We start from the raw sequence: 13,162 nt of genomic DNA on the forward strand, positions 1-13,162 counted from the left end.
ACAAGTTATGTCATCTTCTAAAATGGGTAATTTTTTAAATGAATAATTGTACATTACCTAGGAACAACTGATAACTTATAACTTATAACGTATAGTCAATTAATAGACAAGTGTAATGTTAAACTTGTATTTATTTTAGGTGAGTTATTTTTGTTTCTTTTGAAACTGCCCTGAAACTCAAAATGTTCCGTCTTTAATCGTGGCAACAGAATATAGACTGCAGTTTATGTTAAATTTGCGCAAAGCTGGCAACCTAACGTTGTAGATAAACTCGCGAGATTTCATACCAATAGCGGGAGTCTTTCACGGGTATTGTAGTCCAAAATACACAGTTCTTCTAGTCAGTTCTTTAAAACCTTGAAAAGCCCAATACATCTTGTGCGCAGAACCAGGCAGTGGCAGAGGCAGATGCAACATTTCCTCGCAGGCGATATAGTCCACGATCAACACACTCTCTGCTGCAGCTTGACACCCAGCTGTCTTTTACAATCAGCTTCAGAAACGTCAACAACGTGAAAGACGTGCAGACACCTCGCAGTCGCAGCGAGTTGCAAGCTTCAAGAGCAACTGACCTGCCTTCATCGATCAGTGAAGAAATGCGTGCGAGAATCTGCAGGGCAGACTGGCGACGGATCATAACACATCGCAGACTTGTAAACACGGGGTCCTTTTAAACACAAACGAAGGTAACAGGATGCAGCACTTAATCATCAATGAACACTTAACGATGTAACTGCAATAACGATGCATAGGCCTGTTTATTCATTCTTTGATGAACTGATGATGAATGGTTCGCAGTTTATTTGAGGTGTGGTCACTAACATTATTATTATTATTATTATTATTATTATTATTATTATTATCTGCACCCATTTATTTTAGACAAGTGGGCCAGATTGACGATTGATAAATATAAACGGTGTATTTGTTTCTGTGCTGGAGAGTTAATGGGTTGAACAGCGCGGAGCTTTTGTAATGCAACACCCCGGACTGTTTACAAGCCAGGCTGGTTTAGTATTTTAGGGTACGCGCGAGCCATCACGTCCTCGCGTCAGTGCAAAGAAACTCGAGGCAGTGCGACAGGGCGCGCTCTTGTTCTGTTAAATAAAGTGTGGTGTCAAATTGCTCCTACATATTTTGTCCCATATCTTCCTCCTCCTCAGTGTGTTTTCCTTGAATGAGCGGCCGAGCGTCTGACAGCCCTTGGTAACCTGTGAAGGGCACACATGGCCCACGGTGTAAACAACCATCAGAGCGCTCTGCCCGTGGCCCAGGCCGCCGTGCTGGCTCTGCCACCCTCCAGCCAAGCTAAGGTGAGCGTTGTTTCTCTTATGACTTATTCGCATGTTCTGCGTGAGTGTACAAATGATTAAATGTTGCACTTTTATGACATATTAGAGCACCTGGGATGTATGGACTACATTATTATGACCTTGTTTACAAAAGCTTCAGTTGGATGTTGTGTAAAAAAGGTCAAGGATAAGAGAGTAGTAAAAACATGTCCTGTCAGCTTAACTCAGCTATTTGTCAGTCTCAAAGTGTTACACTTGTAGGCGATGTGGAATCTTTTTTGCAATGTAGATTTTTGTGGATTTTTACCACATCTGACATTAAACCGCACAGTGCCTTTTTACATTCTCAGTCAACAAAATAAATAAGTAAGTACATAAAATAAAAACCACCATCTATGCTAGAATAATCTTGCAGGAGCCAGTGGGCATTTTAACATTGCATTTAATTTCCTAAGGCACCGTTTGTGAAATTGTTCCATAATCCTATACTGGTATGATCTCTTTACGATCAACCATAAAACCAACCCTACTGTGTGACTCCTCTCAGTGTAATGGAGCTGTTGTTGTGACATAGCCTACTGTAGAGCCTTCCTGGTATTACACATACTTTCAAAGGACGTGCCTCTACCAGTACATTGCTCGAATTAGCAGTGAGTTGCCAGCTAATCCAAGCTGGCCTTAGTTTACAAAGCAGCACTGTAGGTAGTATTAAATAAGAAGAACTACGACATATGTTTACTGTAGTATCACACGGTAAGGGTTTGTCACTAAACAAGACAATATTTATCAAAACATATTTGTAATAAAACTTAAGCTTATATTATTGGAAGATATGATCTCTTTTTTTTCCATTTTAAACCATTTGGCTCTTTGTGGAGCATAGGTCATTCATGACTTTCTCCAGCTTGTTTGTAAATATTAAGATATATTCATCCAGTGTACCAAATAATTGCACATTTTCATTTGAAAACTTCTAACAAAGTTGCAATTGCAGTGTAAAAAATTGAAGTGCAACAGGAAAAAATATGTAATAACATGTGACTGGATATGAAAGCACTACAATAAAGTAATAAAAAAAAAAAAAAAAAGTTGCAGTTGACCCAAGACACAGAATGGGTTTTGCGTTGTGAAGTTGTGTTTGTTATTCATGCCAAATGCTCCTCTTCTCAGTTAGTCGGATTGTTTATTGGGTTCAACTGTCCCTTCCAGCGGGACACACACACATTCCGTATTTATACAGTCTAGGACACATTAACTCACACAAACGTCTCTGCTTCAGTGGAGCACTAGCTGGTGTTATCTCTTGTGATTCTGCCTAAACAAATGAGTCACTCTGGCTCTCCACGTGCAGATTTCTCTGTTCTGTGGCAGTAACTCTGCTGAATGGTCAACACGATAGTGTTTGTGCTGATAAGCATATGACGTTTGTGCTACATATACAGTATGTGAGGATCAAACAGTGACGTAATGAGAGATTAATGATTGAACTACTACTTTCATTGTCCACACTTTTAAAAAGTAATCAGCGTAATGTTGTGAAGATATCTTGAGTTATCTTAAAGGATCAGTGTTGACCTGTCAGTGTAATGTGACAAAATGTTTTCCAAAGCAATGCAATGTGAACGTGTCCGTGTGTCCAAACAGGACTTGAGGCCCAGATGGACAGTGCTGGACTCCCTGCTGTGTGGGGCATTTGCTGGAGCTGTAGCCAAAACAGTCATTGCACCTCTGGATCGGACCAAGATCATTTTCCAAGGCAAGAACGACCCTCAATTTCCTTCCAAATATAGAATGTAGTGCAGAAAACGGGCTACTGTAAATTCTGTTCGGAGTATTCCATTCCACAGATAATGCAGCTACTGTTTTTCTGTTTGTACCAAAGTTTTCACTGACCGTTCGTAACTCATTTCTAATCCTCTTAGTAGATGTTTAGCCTGCATGGGAGAGTGCGTTGTTTAACCCTGAGGTTCACTGTGTTTGTTTTTGTTCCACAGTATCCTCCAAGAGATTCTCAGCAAAGGTGAGTTCAGGTTTCTATATTAGCAGCAAATCAGTCATTGGTATGTTCTAGATTTACTTCATTTAAGGTGTAGCTACACTAGCAGCCAGGACAAAGTTGAAGAGCAGAATGCATTTATGCTGGAAATTGATTTGTGACAATTTGTGCCAAATACAAATTATTTAAAAAGAAAGACATGTGGTGGGTACAGCTCTTGGTTACAGATTTTATAAGGTTCTTAATTGAGTATTTGTTGTATTTTTGTGACTGAGAAAACAAGCAAAACAGACAAAATTAGTTATTTGAGGCATATATTAAAGGTGCAGTAGGTAAGACTTATAAAACTAACTTTCTGTCATATTTGCTGAAACTGACCCTATGTTGGAGTAGAACTACATGAAGCAGGTAATAAAAAAAAATAAAAAAAAACATCCGTCTCCTCTGGCACCACCTACAGCCTGTAGTGGGATTTGCAAAAATCCACAGCTCCCTGTTCAGAGGCACCAATTGGGGGGTCTCATGCACATGCATTCATTCTCCCTTGTGGGGGGAGGGGCGTAGGAGACCGTTTTGGGCTTTAGCAGAAAGGGGGGAGGGACTGAGAAGTTGTCGATGTTCAAATTTTTTTGCTAAGTCCTGGATCTTCACAATCCTACCTACGGCACCTTTTAAGATGGGAAATGTTTGTCTTTTTGACATTTTATTGAATTAATTATAACAAATATATCAATAACAAAAGCAACCTTAGTTGGAGCTCTAGAATGTGTCCGGTAGATCTCTGCTCTAGTATTATTTGATATGCCATTATGTCACAGCCACACTCGCACCCTTTCCTACGCATTCAGTCTTAAACATTACACCTGATTGTGCACCTTGAACATATAAAGATAATCACGTTAAATTATTAGATGTGGAAAACATGAAGGGTATCTATATCTCCGCTCCTAACCCCACATATCCACCCACCCCCAGGAGGCCTTCAGGCTCATCTACTGCACGTACATGAAGGAGGGGCTGCTGGGTCTGTGGAGAGGGAACTCTGCCACCATGGTGAGGGTCATTCCCTACGCTGCCCTCCAGTTCTGCTCACATGACCAGTACAAAAAACTGTTGGGGAGCTACTACGGCTACCAGGGCAAGTGAGTACAGCGTTTGTCTTTCAGCAGTAATTAATGAATTTATTCCTTTGTAGATAAAAGGGATGACAATGTCGGTTGTTGGATGGGTCGCTCCACCACTTTGGTCCAGAACGAATAGTCTATATCCTTGACGCTTTACTTCCGGGATTGCTTCGTTGCAGCCGGAAAATCCGCCGGATTTCACTCATTTAGGCCGGATATCCGTTGCCTTGGGCTTCCTTTTTGTTGGCATTTTAAACTCCGGTCGATTTCTGAGGACTATGTTTAACCTAGTTTTCTCAGATCTCTGCAGGGTAAATCCAGACAGCTAGCTAGACTATCTGTCCAATCTGAGTTTTCTGTTGCACGACTAAAACAACTTTTGAACGTACACATGTTCCACCGAAACAAGTTCCTTCCGAGCCTATTTTGCAACCGGCACCGCGGCTTTACTCCGGTACTTAGCACCGCCCAAGACGATTGTGATTGGTTAAAAGAAATGCCAATAAACTAGATCACGTTTTCCTCCCATCCCCAAATGCTGCGTGGACTCCCCAGACCCTCCTACAGCGCGCTTTGGAGGAGGGTCTGGCAAAGCGAGACTAACAATGAATAACATCAACATGTCAGCATTGTCATTGTGAACATGTTAGCATGCTGGAGTTAGCTCTTAGTCTTGTTTTTTCTTTTCTTTTTTTTAACAGCATAAAGAATATACTTTTTAGTATTATTATTATTATTATTATTATTATTATTTACTACATTTTATTGTTTCTTGTCAGAGCTCTGCCTCCTTTCCCACGCTTCCTGGCTGGCTCTCTGGCCGGCACCACTGCTGCGATGCTTACCTACCCTTTGGACATGGCGCGAGCCAGGATGGCAGTCACAGCTAGAGAAATGTAAGCACCCATCCCCTTACAGTCCCATAACACCCACTACTGTGTACCGAGGGGTTCCCTGTCATCTTGCCAGTACAATGAAATGGACCATTGCGCTGCATTGATGTTACTAAATGTCATACAATACCACTCATAATGGTAAATGGTACAGTTTGTGAAACAATGTCTTGACCGACGCTTTTTCTTGGGACAGGTACAGCAACATTATGCACGTCTTTGTGCGGATCTCCCAAGAGGAGGGTGTCCGGACCCTTTACAGAGGCTTCACTCCCACTATCATGGGTGTCATCCCATATGCAGGGATCACATTCTTCACATATGAGACCCTCAAGAAGCTACACACAGGTACTGATCGCTAATTCTTTTCTATTAATTGCCTACATTTAGTAGGGCTGGGTATCGTTCAAACATTTTCGTTAGTTGTACCGATACCAGTACCGTGACTTCAGTATCGGTTCCTGAACGATACTTTTTTCAATACCAATTTTATGATATCCATTTTATCAAAAAGAAATTACATTTCACATTACGGCAAAAAATCTTTTTATTTATTTTTTAGCTCCTAAGATTCCAGATCGGCCCATCTGAGCTTTCATTTTCTCAAAGGCAGAGCAGGATACCCAGAGCTCGGTTTACACCTATCGCCATTTCTAGCCACTGGGGGACCATAGGCAGGCTGGGGGAACTCATATTAATGTTAAAAAAACCTCATAAAGTGACATTTTCATACCTTGGGACCTTTAACTAAGTAAAAATGTGTCGTTCAGATGTTGAACTCTTTTTCTTTCTTTGTGTTTTTCTCTCCACTCTAGAAAAAACAAAGCGACCTCAGCCGTACCCCCACGAGCGCTTGGCTTTTGGTGCCTGCGCAGGCCTGATCGGACAATCTGCCTCATATCCCCTGGACGTGGTACGTCGGCGCATGCAGACAGCTGGCGTCACCGGCTCATCATACAGCACAATTCTGGGGACCATGCGTGAGATTGTAACACAGGAGGGAGTCGTACGGGGACTGTACAAAGGCCTGAGCATGAACTGGATTAAAGGACCCATTGCTGTGGGGATGAGCCTCACCACATTTGACATCACGCACAGCCTTCTGCTCAAATTGCATCAGATGGGCTACTCCGCTCACTGAATCATTGGGGAGCGACCAAAGGACAACAAAGAAGCACAGACTGACGAGAGGGAGATGGTCACCTCTGTCACATGGCAATAATAATAAAAAAAAGACTCAGTCGGTACAGAGCCTTCCTGCTGCACACTCCTGTTCCCTTCAGACAGGATGTCAGAGGAGGGGATGAGTGGACAGGAGATCTGTTATGCACAAAGAAACACAGTTTCTCACACTTTGGTTAATGCACAGTCTGGATTCGCTGACAGAGGGTGAAGAAGTGTCTTTATATCGTTCACACAATCACAACTTTGTTTTGAAATCACGTTGCCATGGGGGTGGCTAAAGTGATTGGCAGAGGGACTGTGGATAAAGAAAAGTTTTGTTTTTCGTGGATAATAAGGAGCATTTTGTGTTGTGTTGATAAGATCATGCTTGCACTTTATTAAACCTACAACGTTCTTTCAAACTAATCATGTACTCTTTACTGAGAGAACTTGTTTTTTAATTGCATAGTTGTTTTGTTTTTTCCGTTTTTTTTTTTTTTTTTTTTTATCATTTCAAATAGCGTGGTCGTGCAGGGGTATGAATTGTAATAAAAGGGTGATTATGCAATATGTTTTGTTTTCATTTTCAATGTTGTGATGGTGTTATGATGAATTGAGATTGATGGAGCGAATGATTGTAGGAGGGTGATCATGTCAGCTGGACTGCACAGTTTCACTGTCCATCCAGCACTGAGGAGGTGTGATATAGTATTAAAATGTCTAATAAGAGGCTAATCAAATGTATGAGAAAAAAATCTATACGTATACAAAAGATTTTTGGTTAATGTGCACATTATTGAGAGGTTTTTGTAGTGTGTCCACATTGTTGTGCAGACTCCATCATTGCTTTTACAGTACATGAGGGTAAGGCAAACGTTGTTTGCCTGAAAAATCGAAATATGCCAAAGCACTAAACTCAGTCATAAGTTTCATGTGAATAAGGAGTAATTATACTTTGACTGCTAATGTACATTTCAAAGAAGCAGTATGTTTACAGTTACAAGTTAAACTGACTCTTCAATAAAGTGTCCATCCACAACCATGAGCAGTGAGTCCTTTTGTCCACTTGAGGGGGCCATAAGCAAAGCCAATCACTCCACCGGCGCCATTAAAGGCCCGTCTCAAATTGTAAATTGGAATAGGAATGGTTACAAAAAGTTTCTACTGACCACACAAAGACCTTTCATTTTTTTATTTTTATTTCCTCATTTTCATACAATAATGTGGTCTTCATGACATTTCCGCTGTATCTCGGAGGCATTGTTTCGGTGTTTAGCCTTTATTTCCTATAAATATAAATTCTTATAAGACTAAAGTTTTAGTTGGTCTTGAAATATGAATCTATTATATCCAATATCTCATATATAATAATGTAAAATTACAGCATTTATACAGTAGGCTACTGTATCAGTTTTATTATTCACATCTGACGTGTGTGTGTGTGTGTGTGTGTGTGTGTGTGTGTGTGTGTGTGTGTGTGTGTGTGTGTGTGTGTGTGTGTGTGTGTGTGTGTGTGTGTGTGTGTGTGTGTGTGTGTGTGTGTGTCAGTAGATGGCAGCATTGAGTGGCTGCCCTTCTCTATGCATCCTGGACCATCAAGGAGGTTAGTTAGGCTCCGATCACTTCATGGCCTGAACTTGACCTGCCCTCTGTTCACTGAGGCAATCTTATTGTTATTTTACTCTTCTGTGTTTTATTTCATTCAAACATTCCGTAAAAAAACTTCTCTTAATTGAGTAACCAATGTTGCAAGTTTACAAAGCAAAATGTAAGTAAAACTTAAAAAAAATTTTTTCTGTCTTGTGTCTTTTTTCCCATTTATTTTTATACACACGTTTGATGTCAAAATTGTGTCGGTAGCGAAATTGAAAGGGAATTATAATAATTGAAATGATTAAGAAAATAGAACTCCTGCCCCATCTTTGAATATTATTTGTATTTTTGTATTATTTACATGGACTCTATTAAAAAGCAAGTCATTAAAAAAAAAACTAGTTCCACGGTCAACAAAAACACCCAGAAATGGGCAGCAATTATAATAATAGATAAGCACGGAAAAACTAAAATGATTTTCAGCAACACATTTATTGAACATTTTAATCACACATACAATCAGGACGTAAATAGCGTTTTTGGCACTTCCTTCAAAACTATTAAACAAGACTGAGGTCGCCCCACACACATTAAAAAACTAAATTCTAATATCAAAATGAGTTTATTTTTGATTTAAACATGACTTAATACCGCACAATACTATTTAATAATACTATTCTTTAGTGACATCCTGGCTACTGTTTATTAAAATAAGATATTTGAGTAATGGTATGCTGATTTTAAAGGTAGTATTCGTTTCTGTGTCCGTCCTGTTTTGCTGCATTGGTTAGTGCGCGTGAGCTGTGACTAAATCTGAATACTAGGCGAGTGTGATGCCCGCTCCGTCGCATCATTCACCACCTGAAACCGCTCCGCTTTCTTCACCAGCTGCTGGGTGTCGGCTCCTGAACTTCACATCTGAGCAGCTGGATGGAGGGACTCTGCCTTCCTTCCATCTGTCCATCGCTCCATCCCCTCCATCTCTCCATCCCTCCATCTCACCATCTCTCATCCTTTCCTGTCTATATGACCTTGACTGTGAATTATGGGATATCCTGCCACCCCACAGTGTGTAGCCACCCAGCCTGGTATTGCAACAATCGAAACAATACCACTGGGTGGATAACATGGTCGGAGGGCGGGTGCCTGAGAGAAGCAGGGGGAAGGGGGGGCGGGGGTGGAAAGATGCTTCTTGAAGGCGCCGTTGCCATAGGTAACCTGGATCTGTGCCAGGAGAGGGGAGTGAACCATTTGCATGTATTCAAATCTTGCATGAATAATTCACTTTGAAGGCCCTGCTGGAGCGCTGGCAGACAAAAGCTGTCCTCATACACAAAATTCACAGTATATGAGCGAAAATGCACACAAATACAGCCTTCCCGACACACACAAACCCAGCCTGATCCTGTGTGAGAAAGGTGAGGGGTGTTACTGGGAGGCACGCAGGAAGGAATCAAGCCTTTCTCACAACTAAATCAGATTTGGATGCTGGGAGTCGGTGGCTGCGGCCGTAATATGATTTTGCATGTATTTTCACAGCTTTTTAAAACACTCTGTTCTGTTTAGATGAGGCCCTCTTTTTTTTCACAAACAATAGATGCAAAACCAGGCATAGGTGCTGTTTGACTTTCAGCTTATTCTGTGGATGTTACACCACAGGAGGCAGAGGAGGGAATTTGTAGTAGACATATGCATTTACACACATGTTCACACCCCTGTGGTGCCCTGCACAAAGCCACACTGGCTGGCATCCAGTTGCCTTCACTTTGAAGGCCATGCTCAGTGTTTGCTTCTTCAGCACCTGGCTCCACTGCATACATTCACCAGCATTAAAAAAAAAAAGCCCTGAGAGGCATTTTATCAAACATAAACAGGCCTGTAAACGTGTCCCCTGTAAACGTGCCTTAGAAAAGCCAAGAAACGAGTGAAAAAACACCAAATCACGCTGCCGTGACTATAAAACTCAGTCAAGAACAGCTATAATCGCTCCATACATGCATGCTGATATTTACAAGGGCTATAGGAACGTCATCCTCTCTCACAGCTCAACCTCGAAGCTCCCTCTCCCCATAGCTCAGTCTTGTTAATTTTATAAGATCCAGCATATTGCCACTTATCGGATGGCAGCGTTGTAAAAGCTCTGGGGTCAGTGCATTACTGAGCTGCTGGGCTCCACTCTTCCATTAGAGGGAGTGTTCAGGCTGCGCTGGCCTTCACTCAATCAAATACAGGCTACAAACGGCTGCTCCAAGTGCAGATGAGGGGGCACAAACACACACACACACACACACACACACACACACACACATACACAGAAATGGAGACTTCTTCAATCCCTGGTTGTGAAACTATAGCACGCATAAATCTGAGCACATAAATCTAGCCACCTACACACACACACACACACACACACACACACACACACACACACACACACACACACACACACACACACACACACACACACACACACACACACACACACACACACACACACACACACTATGTGCTTGTCCTAACTCTTTCGAGCCCGGAGGGGGCAACCCACTCATTTGCATGGAGTGTTTGCATTTAAAGAGAGGAAATGTATAGGTGTGTGTGCTTGTACTGCGGCTGACATTTTCAGCACTTGGCATTTGAACAGATTCAACACTAAATTAAATGTAGCTTCCCCCCCCCCCCCCCCCCCACACACCCATCTCTAGATCAGGTGAAACAGATGAGAGAGATGAGCAGCAAGCAGGAATAAGAATCAGGGAGGGATTTAATAGAGATACCAAAATAGAAATTTAAATAGAATTTGTGTTTGTCGGAAACATGCGGTACAAAATTATTTCTCACAATCAGTGTGGAAATGAGGTCAATTTCATGCCAATGCCCGTCAAAGGCAGCGCCAAGGTTATAGGAAGTTAAGATGGCGTTTAATGCGAGCTGTGGTGCATTCCTCTCTCATGACTAATTATGATGATTTAGTAAAGAACATGCATCAGACTTCATTCTCCTTCTTTGTCCAGTCGTTCTGTTGTCTGAATGCTGCAGGCTTAAATGCTTTATTACAATTCCGGGGAGAGGTGTGTTACTTCATATTTAAAATAGAATGTTTTGTCTAAAATATAGCCTCTTGCACTGAAAACTGATGACTGATGATGTGATTCATGAATTTTTCACGTCAGCGATCATATTGTGTGAGTTGTCATTTAATGGGTTTATTTCCAATGCAAGTCCCATATTTGCAGACCGAGCACATTTAAAGAAAGGGGTACCCTCCCAAGGCCTCAGTGAGTGTGTACCCATTTATAAACATGTGTGTATTTCTTCTGCAAGAGTAAGTAAAGGCTGGGGGTGGGTGGTGGGTGGACGGACGAAGGAGAAGGCTCTGACAGACTTTGCATGAGAATGGCCGGGGTCCTGTGAACCTTCTGCTCCCTGTGTCCACATTCAATGGCATCTCTGCATTTAGCATGACAAACTAGGCTCCAAGTTCTTGGACTTTTTAAAATGCCCCCTCCCCTCCTCCCATTACATCAACCCCACCCATCCATGTCCTGACTCCACCATAACCCCCTTTAGGCAACCCTCCTAACCCCCTCTAACCTTGGTTTTCTCTGTGCACCGTGGGCTATGACGTGTCTGGGGGGGCCTACCAAGTTCAGGGGAGTTAGGAAGATGACCCATGCGCACGCACACACACACACACACACACACACACACACACACACACACACACAAAGAAACACAGAGCTATTAAGCATGTGAAAAAGTTCCAAATTTAAATAGCACTGGAATTAAATTTAAACGACTTTTACATTTTAAATTCACCAAAATCAAAACTCACAAACAAAATCTGAACTGTAAACCTGCAAGTTTTATTTTAAATCTCTGCTCCCCCACGCTCTAACACCACATCAACACGATTTTGAAGTCAGCCTTTGATTATACACGGGAATGTGAGAACAGTCATTGGGGTCTGAAAATAGAACGCTTACATAAGAATTTAATTTTGTACGTGTGCATGCTGGGATGGCACACCAGTGGTCCACAGCTAAACTCTATGAACTCAAATTCCTTGGATAGGAATGCATTACTATGAAGTAAAATAAATAAATGAAGTCAAAAAAAAAAATAGATCACGTCTTTTCACATGTACTGTGTATACCTTTAGCAATGTAAAACTGATTTTTCCACGCTGCTTTAATATTCGTACACACCTTTTTTATCATATTGGAGGCAGGCACACACGTTGTTTGATGTTTCATTAAAGAGCTCTGGCTCCAGTCTTTTTGCCTGCCTGTGATAGTGATCAGGCATTTAAGCTTACCGCATTGGTGAACTCATAGTGAGTCAGCATTAAATAAATGAATATAATAAATACATAACACTGGCCTGTGTTATGTAAATGGATACTATACTCTTGTTAATCAGAATTGTATATTGTAATATGTTCTTGCAGTGTTTGTGTAGGTGATCTTATTTTAAAACTCATATCATTGCTGAGGGCGGTGAATACACTCGACACACTATAGTGTGCTCTTTCTGCGTTATGATGGACATTTAAGATATATTTATCAAACCCAATTTGGAAAATTGAAATGTACCGTAATTTGAAGTGCATTACAGTCTAAACAATTAAATAATGGCATCATTTCTGAAAAATCTAGGACTAGTTATTATGACTACTATTGTAGGCGCAATTTGAACGCAATAGTTTTTACTCATAAGAATCAATGCCTGCATTTGTTTTTTTTTGTTTCTTCTTCTCTTCCTAATTTATTAAATCTACCCTGCTTTCTGTGATTTTCTCTTAAGAGCAAATTTAACCAATCAGAGAATGTGTTAGTAAAATAATGGATGCTCAAAAAAAGACATTTATTACAGCAACATCCTGGGAAATGTTTTATTCTTCACATCCTCAATATAGCAAATAGCATGATATAGAAATAATTTTAACTTTCTTCATGTAAAATAAAAGAAAATGCTAATTTTAAATAAAAGCCTGTTTCATTCCAGCCTGTTCATTCCAACAAATTTTAGCTTGTCGTGGTAAAGCTAATCCAAAGAAAATGAAAGAACAGATGAAATTGCCTTATCTTCATTGCTCTC

General features: G+C 41.0%; 1 protein-coding gene across 1 annotated transcript; it reads left to right on the plus strand.

Moving 5' to 3' along the window:
• The first annotated feature begins 322 nt into the window (after positions 1 to 322).
• LOC120565509 (mitochondrial coenzyme A transporter SLC25A42-like) lies at positions 323 to 7,509 on the plus strand. Its single transcript, XM_039811355.1, has 8 exons — positions 323 to 686; positions 1,164 to 1,313; positions 2,937 to 3,048; positions 3,287 to 3,312; positions 4,264 to 4,430; positions 5,192 to 5,308; positions 5,502 to 5,653; positions 6,121 to 7,509. Exons 2-8 carry the CDS (start codon positions 1,227 to 1,229, stop codon positions 6,444 to 6,446), a joined length of 987 nt encoding a protein of 328 aa, XP_039667289.1. The 5' UTR covers positions 323 to 686; positions 1,164 to 1,226; the 3' UTR covers positions 6,447 to 7,509.
• The last annotated feature ends 5,653 nt before the right edge of the window (positions 7,510 to 13,162 follow it).

This window comes from Perca fluviatilis, chromosome 9 (genome assembly GCF_010015445.1).
Source record: "Perca fluviatilis chromosome 9, GENO_Pfluv_1.0, whole genome shotgun sequence".
Lineage (NCBI taxonomy): Eukaryota > Metazoa > Chordata > Actinopteri > Perciformes > Percidae > Perca > Perca fluviatilis.